General features: G+C 38.8%; 1 protein-coding gene across 2 annotated transcripts in view; it reads left to right on the top strand.

The window, feature by feature from the left end:
* Positions 1-5,640: 5,640 nt before the first annotated feature.
* The window catches only part of TLL1 (tolloid like 1), a 232,296-nt gene continuing 215,689 nt past the window's right edge, over positions 5,641-22,247 (top strand). For both annotated transcript variants that reach the window (XM_061191578.1, XM_061191577.1), the window contains exon 1: positions 5,641-5,928. In XM_061191578.1, the coding sequence (XP_061047561.1) occupies positions 5,760-5,928 (169 nt within the window). In that variant the 5' untranslated portion in view covers positions 5,641-5,759. The remainder of the gene's footprint in view (positions 5,929-22,247) is intronic.

Here is a 22,247-nt window from a genome sequence, read left to right on the forward strand (position 1 = left end):
GGGAAATTGTGTAGGAAAAATTGGAAGACCTACCTTATTGCTCATAATATGAAAATATGAACACAAGACCATATTAGCTAAATCAAGGGGACAGAAAATGGCCAGATGAAAAACATTCTAGATGTCAGTCACAGAAGTAAATATACTTCTATAAATTGGGGAATTTATAAGCAACACCAGCAAAGTCACCTAAATCTTTATTTCAATTTAATAGGTTTTGTATCAGTGGAATTTTTCAAATAAAACTGTCCTAGCTTTATTTAATTTGTAACCAGGTTTGTGTCTGTGCTGAATTTCTCGTCTGACAGTGGAAAAGATCATAATGTACAGGTTTTCCCCATAGATCACTAGGAAAATGCCAATTAATAATAATAACCACCCTTTGTAATGTGCTTATCCCTACTAGAAAGTACATTACACTTATAATCTTACTTAATTCTTAGTCCAACCCTATTAGGTATTTCATTCTTGCTTCAAAAGTCAGGAGAGTGGAGCTAGGGAGGGACCTTGCCCAAGGCCAAACAGCTCCTCAGTGGCAAAGTCAGACTTAGAACTCTGAGTTTTCTGGCTAATGAAGTCTATGTTCTTCACCAGTCTATCCACTGCTTCTCTCCAGCATAACCTTGAGTAAGTCACTCTGCCTTAGAGTTATACCATTTAGGTCAAAGTGAAGGAGAAGAAGGCTGTTTTCAAATAATGTGTTTTAGAAGAGCTGGAAATAGTTTGACTTTTTACAACTTATTTATGATGGTAATAGCAAACAAATACCAAAAGTGCACTCTATAGTAGGAACTGTAAGTACATCACATATATTAACTAACTTAATCTTTATAACAACTCTGAAATACTATGGAATAATAAGATAACCCCTGTTTTATGGATGAAGAAGCTGAAGGCACATGAGGTTAAAAAAGTGGGTCCAAAATTACCAAGCTATTAAGCAGAGAGCTGGAACTTGCATTGAGAGACTACTTCCAAGCGATACACTTGTACCTCCCTAGCTCAGTGCTCAGGGGACAACACTGAAGATTCAGTACAGACATACATTGAATACATACAGTTGAATACATATGGTGGACTCAAACCTATCAGTCTCACCAGGTGGGAAATGAGATGATCCCCCCCGCCCCGCCCCTTCTTACTCCATTCCATTCCCTCCATTTCTCTTTGGCAAAGCTGATGCCTGAATAAAGAATACAATCGTTTCCAGATACCGTTAGGCAATAATACATGGTTTCTGAACAAGTAAGTCAGTGGAACCATTCTTGAGACTTCTATAGCAAATAATGCTTAAATAAGAGAACAAACCAAAAGTGCTGACAGAAAATACATGCAGCTCTGTGCCCAAACATAGTCTTTCTTCATTGTGCTACTGGCAATGAGAATGGGTGATAAGCAGGTAGGAGAAGGAATAGACTGCAGTACAGGTGCAATGAATTCAGTTCCTATGTCTCCCTACCTAACAGACAGCATCAGGTAGGGGGACATAGGAACTGAATTAAATCAGTGTTTATCAAACATCAGCTAACCTTCATGGGCTGCCTATATGGATGACTTAATTTCATAAAGCAACTAACTTGTTTTTTAAGCTAAGCATCATTATAAGACATGCATATACAATGGCAAATTTGTTGATTTTTTTTCTAACATACACACACATATGTAACTCTTAAAATTTTTTTAAGTTTATCATTGTTACCCAAAATGATCTCATGTAGCATCAGTAGCATTTGGGACTCACTTAGAAATAAGAGGTGTTATGTAGAATTGCTCAGGACTGAGAGAGAGTCTTAGAAGAAAGAAGGTAAAATAAAGCTTATGTGTGCTGTAGAGGGTCTCATGAGAATGGGACAAAAGGGAGCGTTAAAAGGTCTGGAGTAGCTAAAAGCCATAAAAACAAAGGGTGTCTCTGTCTTCCACAGCAAGGCAAACTAGTAACAAGGGCAGTACAGCAAATCAGCAAGTACTAAGAAATGACCAGAGACTGTTAGGTCAGTAACCCCTGCTCAGACCAGAATCCACTGCAGAGAAGGAAGGCTCTTTTCTTTGTCTTCATTTCCTGGGGAGGTGTGTGTGTCTTTTTCTAAACAAACAAACACCTTCTGTAACACTTGTTGTGAAACAAACATTGCCTTCTGTTCACTTCTTCAGTCTACTTGCTACTAGGAAACAGAAATAAGGGACAGATTTTTGACTGAACGCAGCATCATTCTAATTATCAAGAGTTGGGAACATCCTGCAATGGTGATGCATGAAATAATGTGATATAAAAAGTCATAGAATGTAAGATTTAAAAAAAAAGAAAAGAAACTGTGGGAGGTAAACACCATTGAGGCCCAGAGACTCATCTTCTCACGTAAAAATATTTGACTAAGATGCATATAGATTCAGAAGAACAACAACATTAATACAGGGTAGAATTTTTTAAAGCCTTGAAGTACTAGGTTGAACCTTATAAAATTGTCAATATTTGCTGTTTTCAACCAACAGATTAGACAATTTCATGGAGCCAAAATATATGCACACTACTTAGCTAGCAGGTTGACAGGGGTGAAACCAATGGAGAGAGGGAACCACATTTTATTCCATATATGTCTGAGTTATCTCTTTTTATGAGGAACATGAGCAGAATATATTCATGTATTACCTGGTTTCATAGCAAAAAACAATCACTACTAGCTAATAACAAATTGACTAGATTAGAAAATAGATATTTTTAATTGATATTGTCTACAAGGCAAGTTTATTTTAATTACTGTGATAGCAAACAAGATATACCAATTGGCATAGAGAGTACCTCTTGCTTCAGCTATCTTTGGTGGCTTCCTCCCTAGGATTGCTGGGGTCGATGCGGTTCTGCTGCAAGCGGCAATGGTAGTCAGAGGCAGCTGCTGCCAGCTAGAAGCCAAGGTTCCTTCAGCATGTCTTACTGAAGCAATCAGTCTCCTCTTTTATCTTCTAAGGACACTGGATTTACATAGGGCACATATCTATGGCTATATTCGTATGACGGAACACTCAACTCCTTTCTCACATGCATATTGTTTTTTATGTTTTCTTGCAAATTCTTGCAAATTTATATTTTTCAAGGGCAGGGCAAAATCTATTTTTGTTTGCAATCGTACCAACTATAGAAATAAAGCTTAAAAGTAAGTATTTTATTATGATAAACTTAGATTTACTACATATTTTAAAATAATATTTAAAAATAAATCAGGGATTTGAGGCCTAGGATACTGTGATGTAAATAAGTATTCTCTGCAAGTATTTTAGCTACAAAGAAACATTTCTACATTTTGATTTGAGCTTCTACTATGTCAATCATTCTAACTCTGGGTTACAAATGTATAAAATTGTAAAACTGAGCAATGATAAATTCTGTAAGGAAAATATAATAGGTAGATGTCCCTATATTGTAACATTTTTTTCAGGACAAATGAATGAAACATACTTATTACTGCAAAGTAAGTGATGTTTAGGCAAACTCCAGGTACAAACTCTTGCGAACTTACGTATGATAAAATAGCCTAAGGAAATGTTTGCAAGTCATTTAAATTAACAAGGGACATTTTAAAGGTCTGGGGGTAGGGAGTGGGGACACTGTCAGCAGCTCAAGAGGATCCTCTAAAAGAAAGCTGTATTTCCTGGGCTTTCAAATAGACTAAACAAAATATATTCTTGTTTAGAGGATGCACTAGAGGAACGTCACTATTAATTATGCAAACATGTTTTTGATGGGCAAAAGAATTTGAGAATGACTCAGCAAGAGATTTCAAAACCAAATACTTCTACCTGCTTATTGAACATGTTCTTTCCAGATCTGCTCTCTTTTCTATGACCTGTGGTTAGAAGTTTGAGATTTATGGAAGGGAGGCTCCATCACTTTAGTGGCTTCTGAGAAAGCCGCAGTTTTGCCAGGAACAAGGAATCAGTCAGTTCTACCCAGCCCTCCCATCCTTTTACTCTTAGTTTAAGTTGGAAATAATTGATACCTCTTCAACTTTAGCCTCTAATTTTTCTTTAACAAACGTAAAACCTAGTCAGATCCCCTAACCAAATACTGGGTCTACCTGTCAAAGGTTTGTGTGTTTGTGTGTGGGTGTGTGTGCATGTGTGTATGTATGTATGTATGTGCGCATGCGTGTGGTTGCCTTCATATTTCCCTCTAGATGAGACTGTCTGTTGATGGTAACTCAGAAAAGGGGGAGACATTTAGAAGTCAAATTAAGATGTGAAGGCAACAGAATATTTTTTACAAGTCACTGCTAAAGTGACAGTTCAATATTTAGTTGGAAAAGAGAAGGCTCCCAATCATGAGTCCTTTGGAAATTTGGGGGAGGAGAATTCCTCTCACCTATTTTGGAAACTACTTGCAGATGTAGGGAAACCTCTGAATTGCTCACAACAGGGGTTTTGCAGAGATTTCCTCTGATTTTTTTCCCTCCCCAATTTCCCACAGCCTGTGTTTGTCCTGCGTCTGCTAGGCTGACATGTGGTTTACCTCGCTAATCCTGCTGCCAGGTTTTACACACTCTCCTCCGAAGTAAAACAACTGAAGCCAGAGGATACTGAGCAACTCTGGGCATGGGCGCCAGAGCTGTCACAGAAAATTTGCTTCCCAAGTGTTCCTTCCAACTTCCCTTCCTGAGCCCGCGTGAGCCACAGCGCAGCCCTTGGCGAGGTCTTCGCGTTTCCTGCTGCTGCAATCTGTAACTGGATTTTGGATTTTTTTTTAACTGCAGTTCTGAGGATCTTAGTTCGTAGCACAACTTTGTTGGTTGGCGGACTTTGAAAGCAGTTTCCTTACCTCGGTCGCGGAGGCCCAGACACTTTTCCTCCCCTCCGGGCTGCACCGAGGCCAAGGCAGCAAAGGGGAGTCGCAAGCTCCTTGTGTATTGGTGGGGAGAGGAGGTTTGAGCCGAGTTGTCACCATCCCTCGCCCACCCCCGGTCTGGCGCTCTCGGTTGGCACGTACATCATCTATTAACTGCTGTCCCTGGACGCAGAGCATGATATATTCATTTTTATCTTTAGTAACTTATAAATGGAATTCTCGGCGCGCTCGTGTCTGTCTGCTCGTGTAGGGCTACCGAAAGGAGGCGGAGAGGAGGCTGTGGCCCGGATCCTGACCCTGATTGTATGAATAAGTAAGCAGGATGCAAGTGATTGGGTTAGATGCTGTGAAGATTTTTTTTTTCTTTTCTTTTCTTTTCTTTTCTTTTTTTTTTTTTTTTTTAAGTTAGGAAGAGGGTAAAAAGACAGCCGGGGGCGGGGGGGGAAGGCAAACAGTGCATCCCCAAATCCTCCCACTTTCGCCCTTCTCGCAGCCAGTTGCCGTGCTGCTTCTGCGGCTTTTAAGGTCTGGCGGCGAAGGAATGTCTGCCCCCAACCCGCGACCGCGGTCCCCACTTTCAGCTCAGACGCGCTGATGTGCAGACGGGTCTTGTCCTCCCAGGGCGGCGCCGGGTCTTAGGTGCGGGACACGCGCGGGGCCTGAGCCCGGGGACCTGGGAGCCTGAGCCTGGGGCAGCCGAGCCGTTGAGCCGCAGGAAGGACGGCCGCGGGGAGGCAGCCTGGCCGCGCGCCCGCCCGGACCCGCTCCCTACCTGCCCCCGCCCGCCACCTCGCCCGCGCCGGGGGACAGGCCGCCCAGCCCTCTCTCGGCCCGACGGCGCCCCATGTCCCCAGACACCTGAGCGCCGGCCGCGCCGAGGAGCCTCCCACGGGGACAGCCACCGGTGCCCTTCCTCGCGAGGAAGATGGGGCTGGAGACGCTTTCCCTGGGGATGCTCGCGTGGCTGGTGGCCACGGGGGCTGTCCTCTGCGCGGAGCTGGGGGTCTGCGCCGGCCTCGACTATGACTACACTTTCGGTGGCAACGGAGAGGAAGAGGCGGAGGCGCTGGACTACAAGGATCCGTGCAAAGCCGGTGAGTGCCCTCTCGGGGCGAGACGGCGGGGGCGCGGCTGGCGCTGGGAGGGCGCCGGGTCTCACCTGTCTCCTTCCCACCCCCTCCCCACCCCGAGGGGCCGCGCCGCCTCCTTTGCCGCAGCTCTGCGCCGGCGGGACCGGGTGCCAAGCTCTGTCACCGAGTTTGGGGACCTCCTGGAGTTCCTACACCCCACCCCCCACCCCCGCCCCGGCGCGGCGTGACGAGCCGCGGACGCAGCAGCCAGGGCTCTGAGTCCAGTGCCCGCGGCCCGGCGCTTCTCCGGCGGCGCCGCCCTGGTGCCGGGCGCCCGCGATCCCGCGCTCGGGCGGGCGGACTTCACGTCGGGACACCTTCGCCCCCTCTCGGCCAGGGTCCTGTGTGCGTCCCAGGCGACAAGGGGATGGCGACGTCCTCCAAAGCTCCCCCGCTGAATAGATTCAGAGCATTTGCCCATTTCAAGAAACCTTTAAAACACTTCCAAGTTGCCGTCCCATTCAAACTCGTTTCTCGCCCCCACACCCCGTTTGCACCCTGAGACCTGCGGTGGGACCGGGACGCCCCTCCCGGCCCTTCTCCCGCCGCCTGAGGTCGGAGTCACACGCCCTGGCCCCGGGCCCTGTTCCACTGAGTTGAGGCCGAGGTGAACTGGGGTCGGTGGACCCACCATTCACTTTGCGAGGAAAGTGATCACGAGGGTGCTGGGGACGATTAGGTGAGTGCCTGTAAGCAGAAGGCACGTTCTGCCGCATCTCAAGAGGAAGGGAGGGCAAAATCCCCAAAGTAGCTTTGCCGCTCTGATTCTGCGCGGATGGTCTGCATGCGATGTCTTCCTTTCCTTAGCTAGGTAAACCTCTTTTGACCTCTCTTGGGCCTGAAGTTAGGAAGGATGTACGCAAATGAAGGAAAATGCTGGAAATTCCCTTGTTAACTTGTACCTTTGATGGCACATTGTTCTGACAAGGAGGGTATGTTTGTGACAGGGAGCATATGTGTTCGCGTTATCAGATCTTTCTTGGTGCACTCTTACTGCGCGTATTTCTTCAAAACTTGGAGTAGCTTAGCAGAAATATGTCAGTCTGGAATTCAGAATTCTGATTTAATTCAATTTTGCTTATAAGTTTCCTCATCACCTTTAACATTCAGTCTATCCCACCAGAAGTTTCCTAGGCCTTCCTTGATAGTTTAGAGGACAAGACACCTTTCTGCTGTGGTTGGGCAGCCAACTCAGTATACAACTCCCTAAACCTACTTTTTATTGAGAAATTTGTTTTGAATAATGTTTGCAACTGGGTGAAAATTGAGGGTTTTCTTGTTTTAGGAAAGGTAGAAATGAAGTATATTATTTCTAAAGATTGTCTACGAAAACGCCTATTCTGATGCTCTGTTGTGTGAAAGATTCAGCCAGCTACCAATATAAGAAAATCAGGGCTTATCTATACATTGATCTGATTTCAGGAAAATAAATGTAGTTTTCTATACACATTAAAGTAAAAGCTTGTGCTTTAAAAAATCATTAACTTCAAATATGCATTTATTATAAGAAGTATCAAAAGTTAGCTAATTCATTTTCAGAAGTTATGTTGTTTCAGGCTTATCTTAACATTAGAAATTGTATAGAAGAAGGTTCTGTGAACATGTGTGTTTTTCTATTTAAGAGTGTTTGCAATTTTACAATTTAGTTGTACCATGTGTATTGAAACACACCTCAAGCATAAATGTCTATTTTCCTCAGCACATAAACATCCAGGCAAGATAAAAACAACAACAACAACAACAACCTTAAGAGCATTTACTTTTATTTTTCCTTTACTACTGGTTTATTTTTGAACAGAGCTGTTGAGGATAAAACAGCAATAAAACCAAATTTGAATGGATTATTATTCTAATCTTATTTCTTCCCAATTTTTGCGTACAAGAGGCAAACCTGTACATGTGTGTAATGAAAGAAATATAAGAATGGCCCAAGTGGAAGACTGAGAAGTATGGCCAAAATCTGAGATCACTTTTAAATGATCAACCCTGCTTTTTTAACTTAGAGAAATGAAAGGCTTTAATTTACCATCTTGGCTAAAGAGTAGCAAAATCTTAGTCCCTCTTTTTGGCACTGTATAAGACAAATAAAAGTAATAACAGGGAAAAATTAAATAGTACATTGAAATCCCAAACAAGCGTCAAAAAAAGGTCACTAAAATAAGAAAGATGAAGACAGATATGTGGAAGATACCCAAAAAGTAAGAGGGGGTGCTCTCCAGACTCCAGGATACCTTTGATCTGCCCTTCCCCAAGAGCAGAGTGAAGGGCATGGCCCACTGAATAAAGTGCCCTTCTCTAACAGGGGTCCTAAGGTTCCTGAAACTATATGGTGGCTTGATGTCATAGTGACTAACATAGCTTTATGGTTTCAAAGCACTTTGAGTACATTATTTCAGCTCAATGCACAGCCCAAATAGTGGAATTTGTTAATGTTACCATTACCCAGATAGGAAAACAGTTGCTCCATGAGGTCAAACCCATTTGTTAACGTTACCCAGAACTTGATTCCAAGTCTCCTTCCTCAAAGTCTGCTTGTATTAAACAATTACACTGTAATCTTAGCTGGCCTTTTGGAGGCCTTCCTTGAAATGCAAACAACAGAAATTTGTCCAGGTTTATCTGAGTCTAAACTAATAGAAGTGCAGTTACTTTCATTAACTGATATGAATGAAATGACTAAGAACATAATTTCATCTTTTCTAAATACAGTGAGAATATAAAGTCCTTGAGGACAGAGATCATAACTGATTTTTAATGTTTATCACAGGGATGGATTAACATTGTTAGATATCTGGAAAGTTCTCAATACCTTCTCATATCTATAGACTATTAATATTGATCTTCATCCCTCATCTACATCTCATTCTAACCAAGATCAAATGTTACCCAAGGAGAAATATTACTTGTTAAAATTATGCCATCCTTAATATATTTGTGAAACAATATAACTTGTATGCCTTTCAAAACTCTGATTTGAAGTTCATGAAACTATAGGACAGAAAGGAAGATTTTGTGTTAATTTAACCTTGCTTTAGAAAGAAATTTTTGATATAAATAGAAGTAGATAAGTCAGTGTAGCACAGCCTCAGATGTAATTTGTATAGCCAAATCCATTAGGACAGAAAATAGGTAATTCATCTCTATATATAAACAGACACAAAGATGCAGATAATTCAAAGGAATGTCTGTCTTGCACATTAAGGTGTCAGCACAATACATAGTCATCTGAATTTGCAATCAGATTTCTCTTACTTTATCTAGTTCAAAAGGGTCCTGAGGGATACTGAGAAGCTGATGCTGCAGGAGGTCATTCCAGAACAGAGACTGAGGAGTACTGTTTCATTGTTGTACTGTACCAGTAGATGTTAATCTGAGTATCTGTGAATATCTGTGAAGAGCCTGGGCAAATTCAGTGTGCAAATTAATCTCTCAGATTTGTCTATAGATTACCTGGAAAAGCAGAGACCTGATAAACCAACTCTGTGTTCTCTCCCTACTCCCTACCCCCTTCCTTCCTTCCTCCCTCCCCCACCCTTCCTCCCTTCTTTTCTCTTTTTGTATTTAAGGGGGTATCAGGAAAGCACAGGCAATTGGAAATATAATATCTAAAGAGGAAGATTGAATAAATTAGAATTTTGAATGATGAGTAGAGGCTGATAAGACTGATAAGGAAGGGTATCTTTATCCTCTTAAACAAGTGTGAAAACTCTGAAAAAAAAGTCTTCCCTACCTTTAATCTTCTGAGTAAATGATTTTTTTTTCTTGAAAAAAATCCAAGCATGATTAAAGGTCAGTGACTTGCAAGGTTAAATCTGTCTTTAGAGTGGCATATGCAAGCTTGTTTATATAGAAATAGGCTTTTGGTATCCTAAAGGATTATTCTTTCTGCTTTTCTTTATAACCAGTGTCCTAATGTCCTAGTATACTAATTCTTGGGGAAATTTTCATAAATTTATAATCTCTCAGTAAGATCTTATCATTTTTTGGTTCTCAGTGTTGTACTTTCTAGCTTCATTGGCAGCCTCCTAGGTATGGCATTTTAGAATTTGATGTTGAACCCTATGTCTACTTTATTCCATCATAATATTAAATATCCAAACATATATTTATTGCCTGGCACCTCTTTAGGTTAAAAATGTATTTCATAGAGCTGCTTCTCTTAGCTAGTCTCTTCTGTTTTAGTTTTCATTCCTCAGATTTTTTTTTTTTTTTAGAATTTTAATTTTATTTATTTATTTATTTTATTTTTGACTGTGTTGGGTCTTCATTTCTGTGCGAGAGCTTTCTCTAGCTGCAGCAAGCGGAGGCCACTCTTCATCGCGGTGCGCGGGCCTCTCACTATCGCGGCCTCTCTTGTTGCGGAGCACAGGCTCCAGACGCGCAGACTCAGTAACTGTGGCTCACGGGCCTAGTTGCTCCGCGGCATAAGGGATCTTCCCAGACCAGGGCTCGAACCCGTGTCCCCTGCATTAGCAGGCAGATTCCCAACGACTGCGCCACCAGAGAAACCGCCATTCCTCAGATCTTGATTTTTTTTTTTCTCCTCCTGCCTCTAGTGCCAACTCAGAAGTGGTCAAAATACAGTTTTTGCAAAAGGGATGGATAAGAATTCTGTATAGTTGAATTCTATTCATCATTTGTCAATAGTAATTCTTTAGCCCGTGTCCTGAGGGCCTACATTGATTTTTTTGGGTCCACCAATGGCAGTTACTGATACTAGTTAGGAATAAGATAGATTGTTTTTTCTTAAATATATCCTCTCAGTCTAAGACGGCTCTAAAGCTCCTTTTTGTTTGCTTGTTTACACAGTCTCCTGAGATCTTCCCACTTTTTGTCTCTGAACAGGGTAGTGTGCTTTACAAATTCAAAATTTAACTGGCATCCCTTCTGTGAGGTAGTTCCTGTAATAATTCATGGAACCTTTATGGTTTCCCTTCAAGTAGGTGCTCTTTGAGCCCTCTTTTCTCTGTTTAGGCCTCCTTAGCCCACAGCAGAACAGTTAAAAGTGTGTAAGAGCTAGTGAAGGCTTTTTGAGAAAGTTAATATATAATTCCACAAATTTCCTCTTGCCCTCATGATGGCTCACTTTTCTACAAAAGTCTAATATATACCATATATAGTTTCTTCTACAGAAAACGTATTTTCTTCCCCCATTGTGTATGTATGAATCTGATTTTTGTACATCGTAGCAACTTTCCCTGATTTAAAATTTAGACTCACTTGTTTGTAGTTACCACTATATTCTTTGTAAACCTTAAGAATATTAGTCACATTAATGATCCTTTAGGCCTCTCAGTCAGTGAGTGTACTGGACAGGGGTTAACCCTTCAATGTTCCTAGAATTCAGGTAGATAGTATCAGATGCTAGTGATTTACTATCATTAATTTTTTTCTTTTTAGACTGTTATCTATTGTTTCTAATAGTATATTAGCACCATCTGCTTAAAATGTTTAAAACTAGGACCTTCCCTAAGCTTTTCTAACAATGCTTGGAAAAGATAGAGGCAAATAATCCATTTAAAATGCAACCTTGCACATCCTGCTGGGACCATCTGGTGTCTGGGGAGGTGGGGGAAGGGAGCTCTGCTGCTCCCCCAAACTGTAAGGAAGGCCCCTGCCCACAGCATTTTGAGCCCACAGCGAGGCCTGGGCTAGGCCAGGGCTCAGGTGCCTGGCCAGATTCCTGGGGATATGAGATTTCCTCTACTAGGGGAATTTTGAGGACTCTTACAGCTCTTTCATGTTCCAAGATCTGGAATTAATCATGGACTTATCCTTCCTAAATTAAGGTGTAGAGAGTTCTCTCCCCAACCCTGGATACAATAGAATGATTTAGCAATGTGACTTCGGTGGTTTATTTCCTTTAGTTATCTATTGAAGAATGCTACGAGAGGAGGAACATTAAAAAAATAATTTATAGCCTCAAAGCTATGAAACAAATTGCATAGAATGTGTTCTTTCTCAGAAATCAGAAGTGGGGGCTGCTTGCTTATTTATTTAGTTCTTGACAACACCAGCCCTGAAAGTGAAATATTGACTATTAAATTTTGAGACATTGTGGGCTGGCTAATGGAATGCTTGCTTTGTCAGCTCCTTACAAAATGTGTACTAATCCTGTCAAGCTGCATTTGTATTAAGAAGTATCGTAAATTAGGTGTTAATTGAAATTCAGAAAGTGAACCAATGAGGTGTTTGTCTTAATCAGCTCTTCTCCTGCAACTTACATTTATAGTTTAACCTAAAATATTTGCCATTGACCTATTAAAAAAAAAAAAAAAAACTTCTCAAATTATAATAGTTCCAAAAAGTTGAAACCGTGGTCAGAAGTGTTTCCAAATATACTACTTTTCCCAAAACAAAATCTAATTTTATGTATTAATATGCTACTAAAGCATTCATCTCAATGTTTGAAAATGACATTTCAACAATTTCTAACACACTGCCCCATTTTACAAATCAGGGAGTCATTACGGAGGTGGAGACACAAACCATGTGTTTACTATCAGTGTCTTCTGTGTTGATGAACTTCCTATTGATGACACTTAATTTGTGTGATGAGGGAGGAAGATGTGGAATAGTTTTTGTATTCCTTACATTTCTCACTTTTGTTAAATATCAGCACATGGATTGTGTGCCACGGGGGCACCTCAAATGGCCCCTGGCCTGGTGGTTGATACCAGCAGGTTCGGAGTTCTCTTTCTCCATGAGTGGATTTGGAGTGTTTATTAAGATAATCCCGGCCCTTGTGCAGCATTGGAACCACCTTGGCTTCAGTTCAGTCAATTGACTATCCTGAAAGGATGGAGCTCCATTCCTCTGCCCTGATCTTTCTGATCCAAATGCCTAGTAGTTGAAGTTTATGGTTTTGTGTTTTGTACTCAGATTTTTGTGTTATTAAGTATCCCTCACTGCATGAAAGTTAAATCCCAGGGAAGAGCATCATGCAGAACTAGAAAAGAGCCAAATGGAGAAATTTCCAGAGAATAAATCCTTGGACTCCATATACCTCACATATCTAGGAATTGCCTTCATGACTCATGTCAAAGTAACATAGCTCATATTTTTACATTGTAAAAAGTCTCGTGTCTTCACCATATCCCTATCAATTAACATTATTGTTAATCCTTTTGGACACATGAGGAAACTGAAACTCAGAAGGATCCAGTGTCTGGTCTGCCATCCCAGTTGATAAACAGTGAGAACTTGACCCCAGGTTTGGTATGTGATGCCTCTCTTTTTATGAATCTCCTTTGCTGGCTCTCCAGTCAGTACAAACGTATTAAGACTGGCAATTGAAGTGATGGTATTTGTGCCATGTGCATTCATCCACTGTGATTTTCTTTAGTGAGGATACATCTTGCCTTCAACGTTCTTGCATTTTATAAGCCATATACTGTACTGTCAGAGTAAGGCCAATACTTTCAATTGTATGGAATATTGGGCAGGCCCTACTCCCTTTCAAGAGAGTATTTCCTAAGTGCAGAGTCACAAATGAAATACCTCAACTATGTGTAAGACAAATGAAAATGAATATGACTAATTCTAATAGAGATATATTTGAGTGCAAAGTAGTCTAGGGGAGAAACTGCTATATGTTGCCCCAAGTATATAAATTGTGACAGCAGGCTTTCCATGTTGTTTAAGGCAGGGGTTGAATTGGATTCAAGTAGAATTCAGTCATTAGTGTCTCGTTCTTGGCACAGGCCCTGGCACTTTATGTGGTACTCATTAAATTGTTTCACATTTTAGATCGCTCTCTGACTATTCATTGAACTCCTGCTTATGAGCCCATAAAGAGTGTGAAGAACATCCTTTCAAATGCAGGCTGTTCAGGAAAGTGGTTTACAGTGTACATTATGTATGTAAATGATGTGTGAATGCCTTTGAGAAAACAAATATGCTGTAAGAAAGTACTTAAATAACTTTATCTTTTCAATTCCAACTTGTCTAAAAGCCCTCAGGTCAAAAACTTGAAAGCTCTGAGGGCTCATTGAGTTAACTAAACTTCTTGGAACTCCAGTCTGGTTTCCTAAGAGTAGAAAGTCTGGCACATTCAAAATATATACTATGTGTAATATTTACTATATTACAATTTCTTAGAAGAAAACATATTACTGTTAGCAAATTATCATGTTGTCTAGGAGGAAGATTTTCTGCTTGTACTTTTTCTCTAACAAAGGATTAAGAATGAAACTGGTAAAACAGTTTTTCTAAACCTAAGAACAAGGGGAGGTTTTCCTTTCATATTTACTTTTTAGTCCCAGGAGAAGAAATAATATATATTTGGATCTCCATGGAGTGTGGCCTGCAGGCAGTCATCAGGGGAAGAATAATTAGGATTTGCCACCTGGAATGGGTAACAGAAGTAATGACCTAAAAATCAGGGGCCTTGTGTTGCATTATGTTTCTATGCGCAAAGAGATTGTGAGCAGTTTGCTGGGGGAACAAGGGACCAAGAATTAAATGCAGAAAGAAGATTCTGATTATAGGCTATACCTCCCATGGGTCCCAGGATTTAAATGTTTATAATAAGAACAGATTTCTCGTGTATGTGAGGGTGGAATGGAGCGTCATACACAAAGCTGTATGCTTCATAAACAAGTATCCTTTAATACCCCTTATTTCTGAATTGCATGGTACCTGTAGCTTAGTGCTTTATGATAACATGTGTTATGTTACCCAATGATAGAATCAGAATTTGAATCCAGAATTCTGGATTCCATGTGCTGCCATGATGTTTCTTCCTTTTTCTTCTTCTCCCTCTTCTTCTTCCTCTCCCTCTCGCCTTCCTCCTCCTCCTTCTTTTTCTTCTTCTTTTGATATGAGGGCTTTTTTGAAACTTGGGGATGGCTTCAAAAATCATTTTCTTTAAAGATTTCAGGGAGGCCAGAATAGTGCATCTATTAAAATCTTGGGCTTTGGAGTGACATGGATATGAATTCTAATACTGGACACACCACATAGTAACTACACATAGTTTTACATAGTGAGTGGCTTTTGCCAAGTTATTTAACACCTTTATGTTTCAGTTTTCTGATCTATAAAATGGGAATGATGTTATAATTCTCATGGTGTGTTTTTTTAATATAAATTTATTTATCTATTTATTTATTTATTTTTTGGCTGCGTTGGGTCTTCATTGTTGCGCACGGGCTTTCTCTAGTTGCGGCGAGTGGGGGCTACTCTGTTGCGGCGTGCTGTCTTCTCATTGCGGTGGCTTTTCTTGTTGCAGAGCACGGGCTCTAGGCATGTGGGCTTCAGTAGCTGTGGCTTGTGGGCTCTACAGGGCAGTCTCAGTAGTTGTGGTGCATGGGCTTAGTTGTCCTGCAGCATGTGGGATCTTCCTGGACCAGGGTTCGAACCCATGTCCCCTGCATTAGCAGGTAGATTCTTAACCACTGCACCACCAGGGAAGTCCCTCATGGTGTTATTATAAGAATTAAATGAATGTGAAGTGAAAATCACTCTGGAACATAGTAAACACTGTAATTTTTATTCATAGTAGCATAAATATATAGGAAGTAGAGGGTTTTTTTTAAAAATTGCAACTGCTTACACGTAAGAAGATGATCTTTATAAAAACGTTTGTGGGATAAAGTTATTTTCTCTTGCCATATATAAAAATGTATTCATAAAAAAAAAATGTATTTATATCTCAAGTCCTCTAAACCTTAAAATTGAGTTTAATCCCTCAGACAGACCTTTTTGTTTGGAAAGATATCAGAGGTAACCAATAGAAATATCTCCTATGTTTTGTTCTCCTGGTTATTTGCTCAGATGCCTAATACACTCAAAATATATTCACAATTTTCAATTCATATTGCCTAATGTGTGAATAGAATCTTGGCTATATAGTCTTTCAGTAATTTCTGGTTCATGTTTTATCTGCCATCTGAATTAACTTGAAGAGCTTACATACTCACAACCCTATGTTTACACAGAGCTAAGTTTACACATGGCTCTAAGCTACAAATATTCATAAATTCATCAAACCTTTATTGAACAACACATACTTACAGAAGTATGAAAAATGATACAGTGCCTTACCTGGCGTAGTCTTAACTTTACCATTTGTAGGTAGATGATAGTTAATGTATAAAGTTTTTTATGTTTATTAATCACATATTTGTATGCTAAAGTTATTTCAATTTAGCATTTGCAAATGGGTACTATTATAAATTATGATAATCAGAATATATATTCTTGTAAGTTTTTCCTGCAATTTTCTTTACTCATGATATATGAAAAATAAAGCTTTGTAGAGAGTGTAACAACTTTTAAGTCAGTAGTTTGTAGACTTTGTTACTCGGCAGCGGGCTGGGATAGGATGTAAGCAATTATTTGGATGTAGTCTGTATTGGCAATCATGCTTTCCATTTATTCTTTTCTCAAATATCTTGATTTAAAATTTTCAACTTCTTTTTGTCATATTGTTCCATATTAGCTACCAGAGTACATCTCTGTCCTCCATAATATATCCCTTCCTTAAATGCATTTAAATGTACATGGTTAACTTTTTCTTTGTTTACAAATTAGGAGAAGCAAAAGCAAATGATAAAACAGATGAAATGAATATCTAGGTTTTTTTACTTACACTATTCTACCGTGATTTCAAAAAGCAAATGTAAGTTTTTCTTTCTTTACATAATTCTATGTGGGTAGTGGTATGGCAATTGGAAAACAACCTGGACTGGTAGTCAAGAAATGTAATTTCTACTGTTGGTTCTGCTGTTGTATTTTCATGTAACCTTGGAGACGTCCCTTGATTTTTCTTTACCTCAGTCTCTGAGACTTAGAAATCTCTAAGCCTGTTCAAGTCCCAAAGTTTTCAGAATCCTGGTTTCTCTGACATCAGAACAAGAGCTCTTCTGATGTGGTACCAGGAAATCTCAGGGCCAGAGACCCACACTGTCCACTCAGAGGAAAGGGAAGATTTTGCACCTCTTCAGTGGTCAGTCTTGATAAAGCCTGAGGTTTCTCATGGTTCCAACCAAATCATGGCAGCCACCAGGTTGCAGCTGCGATAGGTTGTGCAGTTCCTTGACTTGACTTTGCCAAAATTGGCCTTGAAACCAATTTATGCATAATTTCCCACTGCTCTTTTCCAACCTCAGTCCATCAGTAAAAATCTGCCAGAGTAGTGACAAGTTATGTGGACATCACATATGTGCTTATCAGAGCATGTTAGTCTCACATCAGCATCAGAATTGAGTGTTGTTCAGTCAGATTTGTATGTTGGATGAGCAGAACATGGCCAGTGGATGGGAAAAATCCAATTCTTTCAAGTTTGAGGTCAATATTCATAATGGAAAGAACAAGAAATTTAGGCAAGGAAATTGCAGGAAAGTTTTTCTGGCTTTAAGCATTTTTACTAAATACACGACATATTAAAAGACACATTATATTAATCACTTATAGCTATACTTGAAAACATTCTTCTGCTTGGCACAAGAGCATGATGCTAATTATCTTCATAAAATTCAACTTCACAAACCTCCAGTTTACTGAATTGTCTAGTAAGGAACTACTCTTTTCATCATAAGTTAACTTATGTATATATTTTTTTAACGAAGAGTCTCAATTCTCAACCAAGTCTTTACCAAAGGAAGTTTTCATTCTTGAGCTTTTATAATAGTAAAGAATGAACTCCAATAGAAATTAATAGCATGAATCTAGGTAATGTAGTTTAAAGAGCACTGGATATTGTGTCAGGAGACCTAGGTGTAAGTCTTGACTCTTCTGTGTTTAATTACATTATCTTGGTCTACTTACTGAACACTTCTGAACCTAAATTCTCTCATTTGTAACATGGGGGTAGTGATACTTAGTCCATAAAACATGTAAGGGTAAAATGCACAAGGTCTTGATAAACTGTGATGCACCATACAGATGCAAATTAACACAACCAGTATTTTGCAACTGATATGTTTCAGGAAGATGCTTGGGGTGTACAAATAAGGTGTGTTCCCTTATAGTAAGGATTTCAGTATCTGCCAGAAAAAAAGCAACATGTGTTTCAATTATCAATATGAATGTGTAATAAACAAAATACTGTGGTAACACAGAGGAAGGAATTCATTAATTATATTTGGAATAGAGAAGGCTTGTAAGGGAAGGTGGCATTTGAACTGAATCTTGAAGTCTTGTAGTATTTTTCCTGGAGAAAATGTGGTGTAAAACTTTAGAATCAACTAACTAAATAAAAATTGAAGTTGTGAAGATTCATGGACTTTTATGAAAGGACAATAAGTGGTAAATAATCTAATGTGGGCAGGGTATGTTAGGGTTTGTGCTTTGGCAAGAAATGATTCTGTTAGGTGCAATGTAAAGGATCTTTAATGCCTAACTAAGGGGTGTAAGTTTGATCCCCTCGGCAGTGGGATGGGGACTTACTGAAGTTTTGAAGCAGGTCATTGGCTTGATAACAGCCACATATTTTTAAAGATAAGTGAGGATGTGAAGGATGGTCAGATATAGTTGCTGTAGGAAGTAAGGAGCAAGTGAGAGGAGGGAAACTTGCTGGAGTAAGAGTAGAGGCAAGTGTTGATGAGTGCTTGCATATGCACTGTGTCAGCAGTTGTAGAAAAGAGGGGTTCTATTTAAAAGACCAGTCAACAACTGGATGGCCTTGGGGTGGAGGTCGAGAGATATAAAGAAGAGTTCAAGATGATGTCTCCGTGGCTGCCTACGTGAGTGGCGTGAGAAACTGGTACAGATGAGCCACATAAGAAACAGGATAAAAAACGCATTTGTGTTTTGTAAAGCAAGTAAGTTTGGATCTCTTTGAGTTGCACAAAATTTTTGGTGTTTGTCATGCAGGTCTTGGCCTGCTGTTGTTCTTTAGGAGCAGATTGGTTATATCTGGGCTTTTGTATTCTGTATTAACTTTGAAATCAACTCATCATGTCCCACTGTTTGGATTTAGATGAGAATTGCATTGTATCTGTGGGTTACTTTACAGAGAATTATTTTTATGATATTGAGTCTAATCCATGGACATGGTATATATCTACATTTTTAGGCCTTCTTTAATACTCTTAATATTTTTATCTCTAAAGTTTCTTTCTTCATGTTTTGATAGACTTATTCACATATATTTTCTACTTTTGATGACATTTTGATATACAATTTTATAAAATTTCTCTTTTAAGTCATTTGCTGCTCTTGTGTAGAAATGTATTTGATTTTTAATGTAGTTAATTTTTATCCAAAATCTTTTCCAGTCTCTTATTAATTTTAATAATTTATCTGTATATTTTTCACATAGGTAATCAAATCATCTGAAATAAAAGTGTAGCTTTGTTTTTTCATTTACAATTCCTGTGCTTTTAGTTTAATTTAATTTATCTTGCCTTATGTGCTGATAGTCTTCCAGTGTTACATAGAAGTGATAACTGAGACCTAGCTTACTCTGTTCCCAGTTTTAAAGAGAATGATTTCAATTATTTATCAATTATGCTACTTGATGTCTTTTTAAAAAATAGATACCTTTTATCAGATTAAGGATTTCTGCCTTTCCTGAGATGATATAATTATCCTCATTTCACCTTTTAATGTGGTAAATTAGAATAATTGATCTACTAATATTAACCCACTTTGTATTTCTGAGATGAACCCAATTTGATCACAAGCTATCATTCTTTTTATATCCGTATATTCAATTTGTTGATATTTAGTTTGGAATTTTTGTTTTATGTTCAGTAGTTAAACTGGCCTGAAACTTTTCTTTTTCTATTGTTCCTGTTAGGTTTTAGTGTCAAGGTATGTTTGCCTTATAAACACTCTGGAACAGTTTGTGGAAGATTGGAATTATTTGTTCTTTTTAATGTATTGAAAGAGTTTCTCTTTGTTTCTGTTGGGTGTCTGGGAGTACTAACAATTCAGGACAAGTTTAAACTAAATTTTCTGCTTAAGTTTATTGGACTACCATGGTAATATAAATTTATAATGCAAAGCTACTTTGGGGATGATTTTTGCTTATGAGATTTCAGAGGATATTAGCTTTTCTCCATTCTACTTAGGTTCAAGCTTTCAGAAAATCAGTTTTTGTGAAGTTACCTGGGGTGCTATGAGTCCCAAATTTGGGAGTCCCAGAGTTTTGAGGGGTTATTCTATTATACTTTTCAGCTTGGGTGGACCTTGGACTGTGTCTTCTGTCCTCTGAGCCCTGCTTGACAACAAAATTCAGTAGCCATGTCAACCAAGCTTGGCACATGCCCTCAGTTGAGGGCTGGCTTTATTTAGTCTTCTGCTTATCTGTCTGGATTCCCTCCTTCGCTCAGCCATGAAAATGTTTTACTCATGTTGTCATACATTCAGGGAGATTTTTAAAAGTATTTTATCTAGCATTTTTAGTTATGTAGGAAGCTCAGCCCCATAGTACCTAGTTTGTCATTTTGGCAGAAACAGCAGTCTTTAAAAGGGACTTTAAAAGTTAAAAAGAACTTTAAAATATTAAACATCATCAGGACATTTCCTTCTAGATCTTAAAAATTATGATGATTAAATGGCTTTATTTAAAAACTCATTTATCATTGTTTATTAAATATAACCATAGATATTCTATAAGAATATACCATATGTCTACTTTGGTTAATTGGTAATTTCATAACGATCGAGGCACCATTTGTTTTATCTGACCTTTCAGGATAGCTATGCACAAGAACTCCAGAAGTTTCATGAATTTTGTGTGATGACTTCATTGTAAATGTAAACATTTTTATACCCTTCACTTGAAAGGATTCAATTCAGATTTCACAGGGGAAGAACATCCATGTGTAAGTCAAACTAGCCATTGTGATTTGCAAGGGAAAGATGCACTGCTTGAATGAAGCAGTATACAAGTTATCTGCACTGACTTGCTGCCTTTAGGCAAATTTGATTACTCTAACCTTGCAGGATTATGCTTTTCTTAAACTTTCCAGTGAGGTAGATTGGGAATGTGTTTCTACATCTTTTGATATTTAATGTATCTGTTTTACTAATTTTGAAAAAATAGAGAAGCAACCCACCATCATTCGATATCTTTAATTTTTTTAAAAAATTAATAGTTTTTTCTTTTTTATTTAAAATAAGAATAACTTCTTTAACCTCTTCTCACATGACTATTCAAAGTTTTAATAATACAATTTTAACCTCAATTAACATCTACTCATTCAAAATTTCCAGTATTGCCTTTTTAGTTACAGGACCTCAAATGAAATCTTATTAAGTCATAGAAATGTAGCTCTGAATGTACTTTTAGAGGTTATAACCTCAAACTCCTCATATTAGAGGCACTATAATATTTTGAAGTCCTAAACAATCCCAGTTATCATGCTTAACTTATTTTGGAGGAGATTATGCAAATCAATGGAGTTGGTGGTGGTGACTTGTGTATATGAAAAGAGGTAGATTAGAAGGGTCACTGCCATACACTGTGTCATTCACTGATTTGTTATTGTTTCCTGAAAATATGCCGTTAATGATTGCTTTGAATTAAGCACTGTTCTTTCTATGCATCTTTTCTTTTAAAACACAAATACTCTTTGCTGGGTAAATGTTAAGTCATTAACATGAAAATCATTAATGTGAAAGATCAGACCTGTTTCATAAACATACTAGGAACACAGAAAATAAGAATGTGGAGAAAGCAGCTCTGAGGACAACCCTAGCCTACTTTACCACTTTGCTTTTGGGTAGCTCCATTGGGTACTCCAATGACTCTCTTGCCGTTTAAATTTTTGCATTCTTTATATTGGTGCCTCTGCATTATTCTCAGTCATTCTTAGTCAGCCTTGATCTGGGTTGTGGTTATAGAGATTTTTCTTCTCTAAAAGAAAGCTTTAGAGATTTCATCTTTAAAGGGGTAGCCGTTTCCCTCAACTTCATTCTTTCTTTTAACTCCAAATTGTATTTGTCATTTTAAGTAATTAGTAAGCATGTAAGCTAGTACTGAGTTTTTGAGTGAGACTATCACTTGATAGTCTTATAAACTTCCATAGAACGATAATAAGTTTTAAAGTCCTATTTTAGTATGGTTTTCTAAATGAGTGTTCACTACTTAAATAAAATTTGATCCAAATTTAATGATAATATTTCTTGATATGGGACTGACTAAAATCTTGCTAAATTCAAGCTATGTAAATTTCTGCTTCTGGCCAGGATGGAGTAACAGGGACCAGATTATCACTATGCCTAAAAACTGTACAAAATATAAGGAACAATAGTTCCCAAGACATTGGGGATCAGGCAACAAAGGAGAGTGGTCGTTGGGAAATAGGAAATAAATGAGGTGAGCCCTA

Source organism: Eubalaena glacialis, chromosome 5, assembly GCF_028564815.1.
Source record: "Eubalaena glacialis isolate mEubGla1 chromosome 5, mEubGla1.1.hap2.+ XY, whole genome shotgun sequence".
Taxonomy (NCBI): domain Eukaryota; kingdom Metazoa; phylum Chordata; class Mammalia; order Artiodactyla; family Balaenidae; genus Eubalaena; species Eubalaena glacialis.